Source organism: Aricia agestis, chromosome 2 (assembly GCF_905147365.1).
Source record: "Aricia agestis chromosome 2, ilAriAges1.1, whole genome shotgun sequence".
NCBI lineage: Eukaryota > Metazoa > Arthropoda > Insecta > Lepidoptera > Lycaenidae > Aricia > Aricia agestis.
In genome coordinates, this window is record NC_056407.1 from 3664728 (window position 1) to 3683587 (window position 18860).

Below are 18860 nucleotides of genomic sequence, written 5' to 3' on the forward strand. Positions count from 1 at the left end.
ACTAGCAGTATTCCCTAAGTTGAACAATACCTATTATAACAAAAAAGAATTACTGAAATCGGAATGGTAGTTCCAGAGATATGCGAACACAAACATAAGAACATAGTATACATACATACACTTTTGAAATTTGGCACATTTGTTCAGACGCTGATATAGACTAACATAATATATGAAAATTGGGCAGTTCTGGAAATATTACATACATACGCGTGGAATTGATAACCTCCTTTCGAAGTCGGTTAAAATTGATATATGGCAGGACAGTTTTTTTCCCCAATACACAGTTAACTCGCTATAAATAATTGCAGCAACACAGCTAGCTATTAAAAAATGTAATTGATAGATTGAATGCTAGAATTTTTATTTATTTTCAGAATGTTATAATACCTACACCTAGATGTTATTAATCGTTCGTTTGTTCAGTCACAATTACTATTCAATTGGAGGCATTGCAGAATTATTTTTAGCTTGAGGCATACGAGATATTTACTTTAATTTGTTTTTCAAGAGCACCATGTTACCTGCCGGTAAAACGTGTTTTAAGTTTAGCCATGAATGTGGTAAATACTTAGTCAAAGTTATGTTAGCACTTAGCGCCTGCTATGAAAGGATATTTTTATCTTACCACAGCGAAGGAAAGGTAATGATGTGTTTGAAGTGTTCTTATACACGATATTATATAGGCCTGTGTTGTTTGGAGTTTCAGAAGGTTTACGGAATCGCGCAACTAAATCTGAGATTAATCGTAAACAAAGCTCTATAAGAGCATTTAAAAATTATAATGCTACCAATTTAAATGTCACGTATGGTTGATACGACACATTTAAAAATGGTTTCTTTTTGTTTATGTATTATGCAGGTCAGAATTATACCATGATGGTATTTTATACTTTTATGTTATCTTCCCGTTATGTAGTCCCAGTAACACAAGTTCTTCAGTTACTTAGCCCCGGGCAGATTGACGATAACTTGTGTGAGACCTACAAAGTTATAGATGGCCACTTCATTATAATTATTATTATTTTAACATCTAAAGTAAGTATGTGTTGAAATAGAGGTTATTTTGCTCGGAGAATTCATAGTCAGATAATAAATATAAAAGTATAGTCGCGTAAGAATAGAATAGAATACCTATAAAATACCGTTTATTTGCTAAAATAAGGTACAATATTATGATGTTAGTCAGAAACGATTCTTCGCGGGCGGTATGTTGCCCACAGGCCACATGTGCTGCTCTAGCATCTAGACTCTAGAGTCTAGCTAGCCTATGCAAATTATCCACAACGGATGTAAATGCCTTTTTTTTAACTCTTGCTGCCACAAGGGTCTACTTATGTGGTCGTTGGAACTAAGTACGATATTAGATACAGGCCCTGATTGCTTAGTTAAAATTCATTCTCTAATTTAAGTTAGTGTCTAAACACACTAGGCTGAAAATATGCGGCCGAAGTTCGGCATGATTATGTCAGTAATGTCAAACGCATACAATATAACGCGACGTAATTTCGGCATGGTGTGTCATCGATAATTTACATCTAACTCCGCTATCGAGCCTTTTTAGAGTTCCGTAGCTAAATGGCAAAAACGGAACCCTTATAGATTCGTCATGTCTGTCTTTCTGTCTGTCTGTCTGTCTGTCTGTCTGTCTGTCTGTCTGTCTGTCTGTCTGTCTGTCTGTCTGTCTGTCTGTCTGTCTGTCTGTCTGTCTGTCTGTCTGTCTGTCTGTCTGTATGTCTGTCTGTCTGTCTGTCTGTCTGTCTGTCTGTCCGTCCGTATGTCACAGCCATTTTTGTCCAAAACCACAGAATATATATTGCTGAAACTATGAGAGCTATATTATTGAAACTTGGTAAGTAGATGTAATCTGTGAACCGCATTAAGATTTTGATACTGAAACAAAAATAAAATTTCATCTAACCTATGCGTGTGGGGTATTTATGGATAGGTCTTCAAAAATCATATTGAGGTTTCTAATATCATTTTTTTCTAACCTGAATAGTTTGCGAGAGAGACTCTTCCAAAGTGGTAAAATGTGTCCCCCCCCTAATTTCTAAAGTAGGGGCATGATAATTCTAATAAAAATATATGATGTACATTACTATAAAAACTACCAACGAAAATTGGTTTGAACGAGATCTAGCAAGTAGTTTTTTTTATACGTCATAAATGGTAAAACTTAATTTAACTTTCATTGAATCAACGTAATTATAAAAATAAATCAAACACCTTTTAATTTTATAGAAATAAACCTTATTTCTGCTGCGGAACCCTTCATGGGCGAGTCCAACTCGCACTTGGTCGGTTTTATTCTTTAAGAACTGACGGCCACATGAATATCTTAACAGACAGTCGTTTATAGACTAAATTCTTAGTCGAAGGCTAATTTCTATAGCAAAAAAAAAATGTTCCGGATCTGTCTAGTAGAGGACACCCTCCACAATCTATCTTCTATACTCACATTATCAACCGACATGGTGTTGCATCCCTTGAGCGGTAGTGTGTAGTGGAGGTCCCCCCGCGCGGACACGTACTCGCGCAGACAGGTGGAGTTGCTACCCAGCCCCGACGGGTACACGATGCCGTTGAACGTGTCGTATATACTAGAAGGGAAGAGAAATGGTTATGGTTATTTAACGGGCAATTGGCCCACCACACATTCCGTTTGGATTTATGTATAGGCAGTAATCACTATGGGCGTCAGGGTCCTATGGCGTCCTAGGGGAGGCGACTGCATCCTATAAGGATGGTGGCAGAGTTGCTACATAGGGGCGGCAGAGTTAAAGTTTCCTATACCCATAAAAATATAAGACCGCCTCTGATTCCCACCACTGCAACCCCTGCCACTACGAAAACTTTTATATTATGATCTCTGGGGTGCCCGAGGGACAAGCTCAATCTGTCTTATGATTATGGTAGTATATGCTGGAAGGTATAAGGTATGGTTATGGTAAAAATCTCAAGGTCAGCGTTGACATCAGAGAAGTAAAGCCTAAATTACTTTTCGCGCATCCATGTACTTGTATGATATGATTCGAACGGCAACGAGGCAGACTGCATTTTTTTAACGATCGCCAATTATGAAAGGTGTCTTTTGACACCTGTTCCAAAACACGACACCTTTTCTAAAGGGTAGAACTAGTTTTATTCTGGGCGTTGCTCACTATAGTCTGAAATACTCACTACTGTCACTTTTTAGTTTTTCCATAAAAATAATGTACTATCAGAGTAGTTGATTCATAGGCAGATGGCGAACCTATGTAATTTGGTCGTTTTATGTCAAACCCAGCCGATAGATCGGATTACATTAAATTGACATATTCCAACCAAATAACGTAGGTCCGCCGACTGCCTATGAAACAATTTCTTCGGTGGTACCTACAAAGATGTCCCGTAGTTTTCTATCCCGAACCTGTCCAGTTTCCAGTATCAAGGATGACACCGGTCTGACCAGAACATAACAGAATACCCGTTCAATAAACGGATCAATAAAATATGTTGAGCAGAAGTATAGTTATAAGTTATAACATATAAGTTAAAGTTACTGTAGAGGTATATACACGGATAGATATTATTCAAATTGTTTTTGTCGCACTACTGCTTAACAATTTTTATTATGAAAAATCTAACAGCTGGTGAATAATGGATATGAAAAATAAGACTACTACTATTATGTTTCATTTAATTTTCTAACGACACTCTTTATTGGTGTTAGTGGAGAAAGGAGATAGAGTTAAAGAATGTGAATGCCATTTATCTTTAATTCTATCTCTACTTACACTAATAAAAACTGACATTATACTTACATAGGATTAGAGCAATATTTTATACGTTCTTTATCTCATTTTTAAACTTCCTGCATCGAAGTTAAGAGGATATAAAGTAGTAAAATGCCATAAACCGTAGCTAAGTCATGAATAATGATATTATCATAATGGCGACTTTTTATTACTTCAAACCGACCATCAAATACCATCGCCTGCATTTTAATCCCAGTAGGACGTGGTGTGCCGTGTATGTGATTGCTGTACTAGCTTATCATTTGAAGTAAGTACTTTAGAATAATTATTGAATTTTGTGTATTCAACAGGTAGAGTTTTATAATGCAGAAGTAAAAGTGACTATAATGAGCAGGCAAGGAATAGATTTTAGACCTTAGACAACTGATTGTCTAGACTCATAAATATGCCCTAACATTCAAATCACTCAATCCCCATCATAATCATAATCATCATCACCGACCTGTTAGGATGTATCTGTGTGTGTGCGAGGGAGATGGTGACATGCATGTTGTCCTTCTCGCACTTGACAGCTAGCGTGTCGAGTGGCGCGAGCGCGGCCGGCCAGTCTTCGGCCGAGTCCGTCGCTGTTGCTATTGTGGTGGTCGATATAGCTAGAAGAAAGAAAAAAAACTTGATTACTTTAGTTCTTAAAATAATCATCGTCTCTAGAGAGTAAATAAAACTTAAGGACAAGAGGTCAAAGTTTTACAAAGTAGTTAAAAGCATCGAAAGAGTTTTCGAATGTGACGTAGGTAAAGTACGTTGGTAACTAAGCTCAGAAAACCAGTCCATTCCAAATATAATACTTTATTAATAGTGTTGTTTTTTTAGAGCTAAAATTATCTGCAAATGGGTAACCATGATTGGCAAATGTCACCATAATAATAATTACTAAGCTCTACACTGTAGAGTAGAGAGTAGTAGTACATTCGTAATTGCTTGGTCCATCATGGGCTAGCGTGAAGACGCTGTATTATATATATTTTTTGTAAAGCGAACGCAGCAAAGTGTTATGAAATAACAAAATTAAATTAAAAATATCGTTTATTGGGCACACTATCATGGCGTCCATAAAACTGCAGAGCTTAGCGTTTATAAGGAAATATCCTTATAAGCTTACCACACCTAAAATGTACCAAAGATCCCATATTAGGTGGCATCTCCTAAGGAATATCCCCTAAGATATTGAGTATTATATAGGCTGCGCGGGCGCAGGCGGCAGGGTCAGTGACCCCGGTCGTCCACCCCGCCCGGTCGCAACGGTCATCGGAATATTGTAGCTGTACTTTTGAGTGTGGTATCGAAAATGCAATTGACACGAGATGTTTATGAGTAAAAAAATCGGATACCTAAATAATCTTAAATTAGTTATGTTGTATTTCTGTTCCTTTCATGAATTCATCAGTCACATAACTTCCATTAAGCTGAGATTACGAAAACAGATCCCAAAACCGATCTTAGAATTATTTATAAACTTTGAATTTTTTTTTTTATAGAATAAGGGGGCAAACCAGCAAACGCGTCATCTGATGGAAAGCATACTACCGTCGACCATGGACACCCGGACACATATTATTAGGTCTTAAAAACTGCATACTATTATAAAACGAAAATATGAAGGTATGCTTGAATTTAAATAAATTGGTATTACTTTGGAAGCTGATATCATGAGTATAATAATAAACAACGTTCATATACTGAAGACTATTTCTGTATTTTTATTATAATTTTGTAGCTTTCAAATTATGAGTTAATAAGGCTCTAAGAACGGTAAATTACGGCATCTCCGTAGGGGGAGCGTCTTAAATCCTGCAAGTTTTTCAAACTTTGAAAGCTTGCTTACAACTTGCTTGCTTAAAATTTTTATAGGTGTTCTAGGTACCTAGGCATTGGTAATTGCTTACCATCAACCATACCCTCACCCTCACTAATAGTAGTATCAAATAAAAGTGGTAATACTTACCAGAGCTGGAGGGCAACTGCTTGGAGCGCGCGGTCGCGAACAGCGCCGCCAACATTATGAAATGCCACATTTTCAGTCTGAAACAGAAGAAGCAACCATTAATGATAAATCTATTATCTATTACATATTATAAAACAAAGTCGCTTTTTTCTCTCATGTCCCTTTGTTCCCTTTAATCTTTAAAACTACGTAACGGATTTTGATGATTTTTTCCGTGTTAGATAGCCCATTTATCGAGGAAGGCTATAGGCTATATTTTATTTTAATGATTTTTTCAGTGGCTATATTATATTTTATACCCGTACGACGCCGCGGCGGATCGCTAGTGATAATATAAAACACATACACTATTCGCACCAAGATTTATATTTTATACTATAAACTTATTCGCTTTTAGGATGCACTAATAGAATCAATACTAGAATTACTATATGACGCCCTCAACTCTGTTACGCCAAAATTCGGAGCGGCTCATGTAACAAAAACTATCGTAATATGCCCTTTCGCGTCTCTTCAAGTATTTCTTTAGCATATTTCTTATACATCGGTTTAGCCGTTTAAGCGTGAAGCACTAACAGACAGAATACACCCTACGCATTTCTAATATTAGTAAGAATTTGAATACTTGACGTGGGAGAGCCATGCTTCGGCACGAATGGGCCGGCTCGACCGGATAAATACCACGTTCTCACAGAAAACCGGCGTGAAACAGCGCTTGCGCTGTGTTTCGCCGAGTGAGTGAGTTTACCGGAGGCCCAATCCTCTACTCTAATCCCTTCCCTACCCTCCCCTATTCCCTTCCCTTCCTATCCCTACCCTTCCCTATTACCCTATTCCCTTTTAAAAGGCCAGCAACGCGCCTGCAGCTCTTCTGATGCTGCGAGTGGCCATGGGCGACGGAAGTTGCTTGCCATCAGGTGACCCCTTTGCTCGTTTGCCCCCTTATTTCATTAAAAAAAACCTGAGTGCATTCGGCGTCTTATCGGGATAAAATATAACTGCTTTGCCCCGATTATTTCAGAGTAACAGAGGTCAGCAGTCAGCAACAATATTATACAATAGTAAACAAAATTGTCTAAACTTAACAACATAGAGGAAGTTATTAAATGTACGTATTATATGACCGGGTAATTTACATATATACATATCGTACAGCATAATTATGAATACATTAAAGTAGCATTTGTATGGTAATTAATATTTTTATTCTGTACAATATTCTTTTAAATTTTGCATTACAATGTAGCTTGTAATATTTTTAGTTTACTTCTCCAGAAAATCTTATCATAAATCTACCGAAGGTTCCGGGGGAGACTCCGGAATGAAGCGCGCGTCACGTCGCCGATAACTCGTGATAAAGTAAAGTAATTTATATGCATGTTAGTCATTAAGGTATATATTGTATGGGCCTATGTAGTCTGATATAAATAAATAAATAAAAATAAAAAAATCCCGCCAATACTGTTTATTCAGAGAGATTTTAAATTTGTAATTATGGTCGAATAGCCCATAGATGGCCTAAAATAGTAGGGTGGAGGTCATAACTAACTTAATTTAAACTACCCAAAATTACCAAACCTAAGTCCTAGATTGACAGATTTTCCTTGCATCTGTATTTATAACGTAGACATACATAGAATTCTGGTTCATCACGACTACCATTAAAACCGCTTCAAAACCGCAGTAATAAAATAGTTTTTAAACCCGCCAACTAGGGTTGTCTCTTTCTTGAATTAATGTGCAATTTTATTTCAATCGAATTTTAAAACATTACAGTCTGTAAAACTCATCTATATATCCATCAATAGATAAGATTTAATTGTACTGACTCCAACGTCAACGTTCTCTTATAAATATTCCAAGAAAATCCAAAATTCAAGGAGTCCAAAAATAATTTCTTTGTTTTTCCATGGTTTCTTTCGCGATGACAACTAAGATTATGTGGTATTGTATTATCATACAAATTGCAGCAATTCACGACCATCTTTTACAGTCAGTACACATGAGTCGACACTTAGTGTAGCGGTACTGTCGTGTACTATACTAAAGTACATAGCAACCTTCGTAGCTACTAAGTTTTTTTTTTCTACTTTTATCTTATAACTTCAGCTTTTATTAGTATAAATATTTTTTTTTCTTTTCTTTTTATGAGTATGAAAACAGAGACAGATTAAACATGGCATGTCAACGAATAACTTTAACACCAGCTGTAGGTGAAAACTTAATGTTGATAAAATTACGCCATAAAGGTGAATGGAATGCAAAATCTATCTGTTAAAACTGACTACAAAAAGGACCGGTATGATACTACTTTAATATTAGGCATGATGACTATTTTTGTTTCTTCTTGGTAATTAAAAGACCATTCAAAAGTAGAAACATCGGTGAAAGAATTACTTTGTCAGCTTAAAAACTTTACAAGATATCACAATTCAAAATCTAATAACATAGACTTTCCCGAAATGCTCCATACAAAGTGCTACGAAATTATGACGTCACGGTTTTGTAGTTTGTACGCATCGATGGAGAACTTTGTTCGATAGATAATATAATAAATATTGCGTTTATGAAAAACAATTTCAAGACAAAAATTGCTTTAAATTACATACGTTATCGAATGGTAAATAAATCTTAATTTATGTCAAAAATCGACTTATCTATCTAACTTTAAAGGCTCATAACAAAAAAATAATAGCTCCCACACCGGTTTCGGTGACAGTGGCCGGTTTCATTGAAACCAGGCCAGCTACGCAGGAGTAATTTTATAGTGCCCAAGTATGTGCGCAGTACACAAGAGCACTCTCTATTCCTTTACTCTCATAACCCAGTGGGACGGACGACCGACACGACTGGCGAGAGATCAGGCGCAGGACCGACTTTTTACATGCCCATCCGACGCATGGATCATCTTACTTGTCAGACAATCAGGTGATCAGCCTACATTGTCCTAACCAAACTTGGAAATAACATGTTTCCAACGCGGGAATCGAACCCACGACCTCCGAGTTTAAGAGCCGCGCTCTATACCACTAGACCACAGAGGCTACCAACAAAAAAATACAAAAGTTATGAAGCTTAAATTTTGGTAATACTTATGTTTTACCATTATAATATCTTTATTTTATTTCAAAAATCTACTAAACTTTAACCTTGTCATCATACTTTTTCTAAGCGCCACCCAGTACTGTATTATTTTGCTCTATGGCGCCACCATCATAATATTTGTAGGCGAATCACGCATAAGCCATAGAATAAATTGAAATGCATCTGCAACATTCGCAAAATATTCACCGCGTTATAATTCTGCCGACTGCTACGGTTTATACAAAGCGACAAGTCAGAAAATTCCACATTGACATTCAGCAACACAGAAGTATGTTTCTCTCGTGTGACTTTTCCTGAGGTTTAGACCATAGTGGTTTAATAATAGTAACCGTAGAATCTAAAAGAACTTTCATTATTTAATGATGTCATGTTTTTGTGTTTCTGTTTTCAACCCATCGTTCACTCAAAAACTCTTCCTGTTTAAATATCTTGTGTACACATCAGCTATTGTTCACACAATCAAACATCTTCACGCACAGGTGGTAACTTTATTAATAACTTAAATCACCAAGGATATGAGCAATTTACGGGCTTTGTTTAAACATAAAATGTGGCCTTTACACTTTGGCCCATGATGGATCAATAAAAGCAATTGCAAACGTTGAGACTTGAAAGACATTTTCGTCTATGATTGTCTTTTGTTGCACTTTACAGATAGCTTTTAATCATGCTAGCAAATCAAGATTAATCCATCATAGCTCAACGAGAAGAAGGACCCTAAAGCTCTTAAACGTCCTGTGGTTTATTGCGAGCACTGTACAAGTTTTATATACAAAACTAGATATAATTACGACTACTCCAAGACCTTTTGAATCCTAGGCACGAATCTTATATAATTTTCTATAAATTCATTAAAGCTCGTAAAAAATATTTTTCATATACTTAACTTCAATGTGCCAGCCCTAGGTAAGTATAACTGAGCCAAACGTTACGCAATGCGCGGAGATATGTGTTCCACTTACGATAGTTAAGGCTGTTCACTATCAATAGTTTGTACAAGTGTTCAACGTTACAAAACTATTTGCTGGACTATTTTAACTACTTAGGTTCGCAAAACATATTATGGGTCTTATTAAACGACCTCTGTGGCTCAGTTGGTGGGCTATTGGTAACTCAAGCCGGGGGTCGCGGGTTCGAATCCCGCTGACGGAACAAAAAGTTTTCAAAGTTCCTGGGTCATGGACGTGTATTAAATATATATATCATATAATAAAAATCTTAAATACATGTGTAGTATAAAATTATTAAATATATTTCCGTTGTCTGGTACCCGTAACACAAGTCCTTCAGGTACTTACCACGGGGCAGACTGACGTCCATAGATATTATTATTATTTATATTATTAGTAGTTTTTGAGAAAATATATTATAACGTAGGTACATCAATCTCAGAACCTTCTTTATTTCGGTTCCTGGCTTACATTGCCATATTTTTAGAACTAACAAGGGATTGTATTCGTTGTTGTTTGATTGCCATCCAAGTAGACATCAAAATAACAACTGCATTGTTATAATTTTACAAAAATACCATAACAATATTATTTTGATACCATATTTCAAACACGTCTTTTAAACTTCCGTGCTTTCTTAACCTTTTGACCTGTTTGGCTATAGTGACCTTTGCAAGCGGAATGTCTGGCGCACTGACCATAAACTAGCTCAACCGAAATACTTATCATACTTATATTATAGAGTCTACTCTATTATCTATGGCCTACGATAATATGCTTACTATAGGCCTTATGCACACGCACACATTAACATGATTTTAGATAACTTTAAGTAGCAAAATTATTTAGTACTTAACACGATCGACCGGCTGTAAATTCAACATTTCTAATTACACAATATGTAACCTTGAGTATCATAGTTTACAAGACGATGAATCGATTTATATCTAGTTTAGTATGGTTTCTTTGGCGATATACATATATATTTTTATACATTTCCAACTACTTGTGTACAGCTGTATATTTATTATTTTTTGTCCAATCTAACATTGTTGTGCTATGCAGGACAGGTCACTTGCAGGGTCTTTTTTATCTTCCAGTGGAGAGAAAGCTGCGGTTATCAGCTTACACAATTTATCCCTTCACTTGCTAGGCGTTGTCTGCAGACAACTGCCAACTTTATGCACGTGACTACTGGTGACTTACCCAATGTTTTAGCTAGAGCTTGAGATAAAAAAGAAAAAAAAATATCCACAGCCGAATATATAACCTCCTCGTTTTTTGGAAGTAGGTTAAAAATGATAGATCACAGAACAACGGCTTCAGAACACACGCAACCATTAAACTACACTACCTATTATAATAATACACTCTTAAGTATTATAAGTATGTAAGGAAAGTCGTACTTTGTTGTTCATGGAACTCTGTTAGTACTTTTTTTTGATCTCAGGCTCCTGACACTTTAGATATACTTGCTTAAGCAAGTCCTCCTGTTTCAAGTTAAGTTCAGCTAAAGAGGTTTACTCTGAAGCCTTTATTATATGGATTGGACAGAGTGCGCCAAAAAAGAGTTCAGTGTCCTGTGAGCACAGTTTTTATGTTGAACTTCAACATAAAAACTGCGTGGCTTCAGAACACACACAACCATTAACTGTACTACTTATTGTAATAATACACTCTTAAGTATTATAAGTATGTAAGGAAAGTCGTACTTTGTTGTTCATGGAACTCTGTTAGTACTTTTTTTGATCTCAGGCTCCTGGCACTTTAGATATACTTGCTTAAGCAAGTTCTCCTGTTTCAAGTTGTTCAGCTAAAGTTGTCTACTCTGACCTTTATTATATGGATTGGACAGAGTGCGCCAAAAAAGAGTTTAGTGTCCTGTGAGCACAGTTTTTATGTTGAAGTTCCTCTTTTTCAGAGGTTCAAACATTTTATATACATTTTAAAATCCAATATCAAACCAGACCTGATAAGTAATAAGTACATCATCTCTTGTAATATTTGGAGTTAACATAATAATTATGTAAAATAAAAAAAATGTACAATATTAAAAAAAATACACTTTAAATTATTTAATTGGATTTCTCCAAGGAGGATGTTTGAGTCTGATTTATTTTAAACCGTATCTAACCACGTTTAGCTAAGTGAATTCAAATTAACGCATCTGGTAGCATCCTGTTGAATCATCATTACCTAGTCACGCTCCGCGAACCTTGAAGTTTTCCGGGTTTTTTGCCTTTACATATACCTAACATATTATATACTTATCTTTAGTACATAGTAATAACCAAGAATAATTCAAAAATGCAAGAAGTAATGTTGGAAACAACAATGCAAGAATACAAAATAAAATAAATTTTAAAATTGTTCTAAACGAAAAATATTTCCTGTTGTTTGAATTTAATTAATGCTCCAGCCTTGAACTATAGATCTAACAGAAAAACTTTTGCTTCACGCTATTTACCTCATTATCTACTTGTAATTATAACGCTATTTAAAGTTACTTGAAGTTATTTAACTAAAATCCTGAAAAAATTGGAAAACATGGATGTAAAATCGTTAAGTCCTTGTATATTTTGTTTGATTTACACATTGATCTACAATTATTAACCTATAATGCCCGAAGTAAGTTACGGTTATTTTAAGGTTGACTTTAAGGTTGTACGTTTTCTATCGTATGTCATATTTTCATTTCTGTTGGTTGCAGCTGCGGTAAGCAGCAGCGGTAAGAGCGCCAATTTGCGCAAATCCTTTATTTTTATAATATTTGTATTGAGCTATGTTTTAATATGCAAATAAAGAATTTTTTATTTTATTTATTTATTTATCTTTATATTAATCCGTATATTACTTACACTAGCGCACTAAGTCTGGGCCTAATAAAAACAACATAAAAAAGTTTATAAATATACCTAACTGTTATTTCAAACTGTAGAGTTAAAATGAAATCAAATATAAAGGTAAATTATGTTTTTCTTGAATAGTGCAGCGAATTAACTTAAGTGACCTACAAATTATAAGACAATTAGTGATTAACCTTCCATTGGCCGGTTTTTTGGGCTGCGTAAATGTTAACCGACCTTTGTATGGTCAAAAAGACCCATCTTATGGCGACCCACTTCGGTGTTTCATCAGAGCGCTTTCTCTCTTGATGTAACGTGTCCTTTACGCATCGGTGTTGATTTATTGAGGGTTTTCACCAAAACGTAGACCTTGAGGCAGAGCCTAGGATATAAATATGGTTAAAACATATACAGGGAATCACAAAGTAATAATAATAATAGTAGCTTCCCGACCGGTTTCGGTGACGGTGGCCGGTTTCATTGAAACCAGGCCAGGTACGCAGGAGTAATTTTTATAGTGCCCAGATGCGTGCGCAGTACACAAGAGCACTCTCTATTCCTTTACTCTCATAACCCAGTGGGACGGAAGACCGACACGACCGGCGAGAGAAGAGGCGCAGGACCGACTTTACATGCCCATACGACGCATGGATCATCTTACTTGTCAGACAATCAGATGATCAGCCTGCATTGTCCTAACCAAACTTGAAAATAATATTTTTCCAACGCGGGAATCGACCCACGACCTCCGAGTCAAGAGCGACGCTCTAGACCACTGGACCACGGAGGCGATAGTTAAAACATATACAGGGTATAACAAAGTGATAATGCTTTAGGCTTTAGAGTGTATAATATGTCCCCTGTACAGTTTCCTGTGAAAGTAGCAGCGCTTAAAGAGCAATTTTTTGTGGTTTGTATGAACAAGCACCCCAGCGTCATGAATTTGCCCTAAAGTTATAAAAAAACACTCTTTCAGCGCTAATACTTTCACAGTGATCTCTATACAAGGGACACACACCCTGAAGTATTATCAAATTGTTTTGTAACACCCTGTATAACGATTAACGAAGTTGTTTATAAAGAATCGGTTACAACAAACTAATAGCAAGGTCTTTTCCGACTGAAACTGAAGTAACCTATTAAAACAGGATACCGCCTATAACAACATCGGATCTAGCGAATTATTGCTTGAGTCGACGAATTATAGTGATGATCGGCAATATAGCGACCAACTCGCTAATTATTTTACGAAAGTATACATTAATAACTATCTATACAATATATTACTCATATTTTTTAATATTTATTGTTTTGCACTTATTAATATATCCATACCTCCATACTAATATCACAGCGTAATAAAGATACTAATATTATAAATGCGAAAGTGTGTCTGTCTGTCTGTCTGTTGCCTCTTCACGCCCGAACCGCTGAACTGATTTTGATAAAATTTAGCATGGAGATTCTTTGAGTCTCTGGAAAGGACATAGGATACTTTTTATCCCGGAAAAATGTACGGTTCCCGCGCGATAATCGAATTTTGGCGCATTGGAGTTGCGGGCGTTATCTAGTATAATATATACAATTTACACTTTTACGTGTGCTCTATATTTCTTCCTACTTTGGAGTAAATAATAATGTTTTGGCTTCAAACTAAAAAAACCGGCCAAGTGCGAGTTGGACTCGCCCATGAAGGGTTCCGCAGCAGCAATAAGGTTTATTTTTATGAAATTAATAGGTTTTTGATTTATTTTCATATTTCAGTTAATTTAATGAAAGTTTTTTTTTAATGAATTTAATGAAATTAAGGTTTACCATTCATGACGTATAAAAAACTACCGGCTAGATCTCGTTCGAACCAATTTTCGTTGGTAGACTTTGTAGTAATGTACATCATATATTTTTTAGACTTATCATGCCCCTACTTTAGAAATTAGAGGGGGGGGACACACATTTTACCACTTTGGAAGAGTCTCTCTCACAAACTATTTAGGTGAGAAAAAAGTGATACTTATTAGAAACCTCAATATGATTTTTGAAGACCTATCCATAGATACCCCACACGCATAGTTTAGATGTTTTTTTTTTTGTTTCAGTTGTATCTATGAGGGTCCCCCCTTAAATTTTTTAATAATTTTTCCATTTTTGGATCATAATCTTAAAGTGGTTCACAGACTACATCTACTTACCAAGTTTCAGTAGTATAGCTCTTATAGGTTCGGATAAAAATGGCTGTGACATACGGACGGACAGACAGACAGACAGACATGACGAGTCTATAAGGGTTTCGTTTTTGCCATTTGGCTACGGAACCCTAAAAATTACACTACAGCCGCACATTATACCTCAAACGATATAAAAAATAGATATTTCTCGAACATACACTATGTGCGAGCCTCATCGAAATCAGTCCAGTACATTTGAAGACTATTAATAATATTAATGCATCAAATAATATTTTTGTAGAGGTATAGTAAAAGATTAAGGGCCTATTTCACCACTTCCTGATAAAGTGCCGGATAGGCTATCCACTTATTTGACAGATTCTCCATACTTAAGTGGTGGATAGCCTCTCCGGCAGTTATCAGGAAGTGTTGATACAGCCCCTTAGTCATTGTGTGTGTTATTATAACACACACAATTTATGTCTACGGATGTTATTTTAAGGTATTATGCAACTAGCGTATATAATATAATAATTGTATAAGTGGAGTGTAACTAATACAAAGTATACAGTAGTGTTGTAATGCTGATCTGAAAGTATATTCAATGTTACCGCGTAATGAGAACAACTAGTGAGGGGCTCGTGAACTATCGACATAATAAAATATGTAATTAAAGTTTAAACTTATTAACATAAAAAATATGTCTTAATTGTATTTTTGATAGTCAAGCTTTTTAATGAAGTTTTTCCCAACCAAAAAAGTATTTTGGGAAAGATGTACACTAAGGAAGATCGCAGACGGCACACTTTTTTGTGCGATCGAGTCTGCGGCGCACATACAGTCGGCATGGCGCGGCCATGCAAACTGTATGTGCGTCGCAGACTCGATCACACAAAAAGTGTGCCGTCTGCGATCTCCCTTAAAAACATTTTGAAACGACTGATAAAGCTCTTATCTTATTACTTAATGTAAATATTTAAAATTAGAAACGAAAACAAAGACTCTAAGGTTCCAAGTTGTGTATAATTATCATTTCTAAGAGAGCTTTCAAGCTCTCCTTTTCGTATGGAACTTAAATAAATTTAACACAAAACCCTCTAATAGCGCTAACTAAGCTAAGCTTAACTGTAATAATTGACGCTAATTCAGTTAATCCAAAATATTCAAAATGTGAAACAAAAACAAGAGCTTAAAAGCTCTAAGGTTCCCAGTAATTACGCTAACTAAGCTAATAAACTATAATAATTAGCATCGACAACACCGACATTTCCCGTCTCTACAGTACGCGGCGCGAACACGCTCGCAAACGTAATATTGGTTTGTACTACGTACAGCCTTCGACAAAAACTTTATACTTACTTACTTACTTAAAAAAATTCTCTAGAGAACCAAAAATACTTTTGCTAAAGAATGAATACTTCCACGCGGATCCCTTCTAATCTCAAACTGCAGAAACATAATAAATTTTTATTATTAATAAAAAATAAAAATTAAAACTTTGGACAAAATTTGCGTGTACGGAGAGGACAGATGATTCTAATAAATTATATTAAAATCAATACCTACGATTTATGATTAATAAAAACTATTTATTAATCGTAGGTCAATACTCTACAATTTATACGATAATAAAGTGATGAGGAATTTATTATTATTTTCTTGATTTGGCCAGCACATATTATATTTTTTGTTATGGAAACTAGCAAAAAAGGAACAATTAAAGACAATTAAAGCCTTAAAACGAAACGTTATACCAGTTAAGTAAATTTCCGTGTTTTTTTACGGAAATGACTCATCGCCCATAATAAACACATACTAAACGATATGCTAAACGCATTAGCTTTTAAACCATAAAGATTTAACCGGTTTTGATGATAATTTATTACTCTATAATGATGATTTTGTCCAATAAAATACTTGGGTTTTATTTTAAAATTTTAAAACGAATGCTTTCTTCTCAATATCATTAAGCTTTCTCGAACAAATTCTAAGCAAACGAAACATTATAATCTGAAAATCAAACGTGAAGTTAATTTTCTAAAGCCTACATAATATTATTCGTTATTAAAATTATTATGTTGAAATTTAAACGAACTTTTAAAGACTGAGAATTAAAAAATAATCAACGCTTTTTGATTTACCAACAATATAGCTTAATGTATAAGTAATATTACCATGCAATAAAGTTTTAAATAAGCCTTCTCTACACGAGTGTACGCACTTGCACAAGGTTGTGTTACGTCACGAACGTTTTCGGCTGTACACAGCTTTTAAAGTTCCGTTACCTCTATTGTTAAAAGCTTTAGATTGGACGTTGATAATTGTTTCAAGTTTTTGCTTAAGCTGCGTGTCGAAATCGACGAGTTTTTTTTCTATGTAGAATGTAGATGATAGATTGGATGAAAACAATTTTACAAGATCGTAGCAATCAGATTTTCTGTAGACTAATGAACTAAATGTAATAACAATTTGATATTGACCAAATTAATGTGCTATTGTAAGCTTTTACTGCGCGGTTAAAACTTGTTTTTATTTTTATTAGTAGTTCTATACCCACCTTTTTAGGGTTCTGTACGCTAAGGGTAAAAACGGGACTTTGATGTCCGACTGTCGGTTTGTCCGTCTGTCTCCAGGCTGTATCTCAAGAACTGCTATAGCTAGACTTCTGAAATTTTCACAAATTGTGTATATCTGTTGCCGCTACAACAATTAATACTAAAAAACAAAATAAAAATAATATTTAGGATTTTATTAGGATTAGGATTCATACTTCATGCTCGATATCAATAATGGCAACACTTGACATTTTCACAAGGTCCTTAATTAATAATAAAAATATTAAAATTTAAAAAATAAATTAAGGGGACTCCCATACAAAATTTACACAATTTGTGGCCCATCTGCCATAGTGCCAACTTGGACCCCTTGGGATTGCGCCGAGATGTAGCTTCACTCTGCATCCTCTGTCGGTTGTGTCACGGGGAGTGCTCTGAGAAATTGTTCGGATCATACCTCCAGCAACTTTTCGCCATCGTTCCAAGCGAAAAATATATCATCCTCATCACCCTGATGAGTGTCATCCGTCCGTCTTTCGCGTAACTTTCTGCTACGCACTATAAAACTCTGCCAGAACGAACTGTCACCGGCAGTATTTCCGTACTAATACGACCTGCAAACCTTCATGAAGAGAGCGTATTCCCTCTGAAAAGGCCGGCAACGCACCTGTAGCTCCTCTACTCTTCAGTGCGATGGGTTAATCAGCCTAAGTGTTATAAATATGAAATATACAATGAGTTTTTAATTAACAGCCTAAGTATTATAGATTATGAAACATAATGAGTATTTAAAGTCCAGTAGCACCGGCGGCTGTGCGGGCGCATAGCGGAGGTCGTCGCGCGCCACCACGTTACCATGTCACCCGGTGTGAGGTCAACCATATTGACACTTAGCTACGTGATCACGTCTGTCATTAACTTAGCGTGTGTTCTGAAATATTCCTCAGTATTCTGACTAGTCGTCACCATATTGTACTGATTCTTGGCATGACGTGCCAACAAAATCTTAATACGTCAATGCACTTGCATTTATTTGAACGAACATTTTTCTGAACTAATTAAATAATCTTAAGAATTTAGACATTCTATGCAATAAAATCGTTCTATGCATCATTTAAATACCTTGTAAAAACAAAATATTCGCATTTAAAAAAATGGATTTACATTTTCCGTTCATACGATAGATTGTAATGCAAAATACCTCGAAATGTAAAAAATCTTACTTGAACACTTGAATATGGGGGATGGTGCAGATTGCGGACTAAATACAATAAGAACATTAATTAATTACCTTACATTATGTCGTGTACATTCCTGTAGACCGTAGAGGCTTATTTGAGAAGTCGTGACTGTACTTGGGTGAAAGGAAAAGGACACAACTAATAATATTAATATTATGATTTCAAACACCTACTTAAGCTTCGTAGACAGGTTAAATAGACACTTTAGCTAATCAAGCGCCGCTGAGGGGATAGGCTCCCGTCGAATAGTCTC

At 35.6% G+C, this 18860-nt stretch overlaps 1 protein-coding gene across 1 annotated transcript in view; it reads right to left on the minus strand.

Moving 5' to 3' along the window:
* The window catches only part of LOC121735022, a 50625-nt gene that overhangs the window by 15174 nt on the left and 16591 nt on the right, over positions 1 to 18860 (minus strand). Inside the window, exons 2-4 of the mRNA XM_042125692.1 lie at positions 5746 to 5822; positions 4243 to 4393; positions 2462 to 2603 (exon numbers count right to left, since the gene is read on the minus strand). Coding sequence (XP_041981626.1) covers positions 2462 to 2603; positions 4243 to 4393; positions 5746 to 5815 — 363 coding nt within the window. The 5' untranslated portion in view covers positions 5816 to 5822. The remainder of the gene's footprint in view (positions 1 to 2461; positions 2604 to 4242; positions 4394 to 5745; positions 5823 to 18860) is intronic.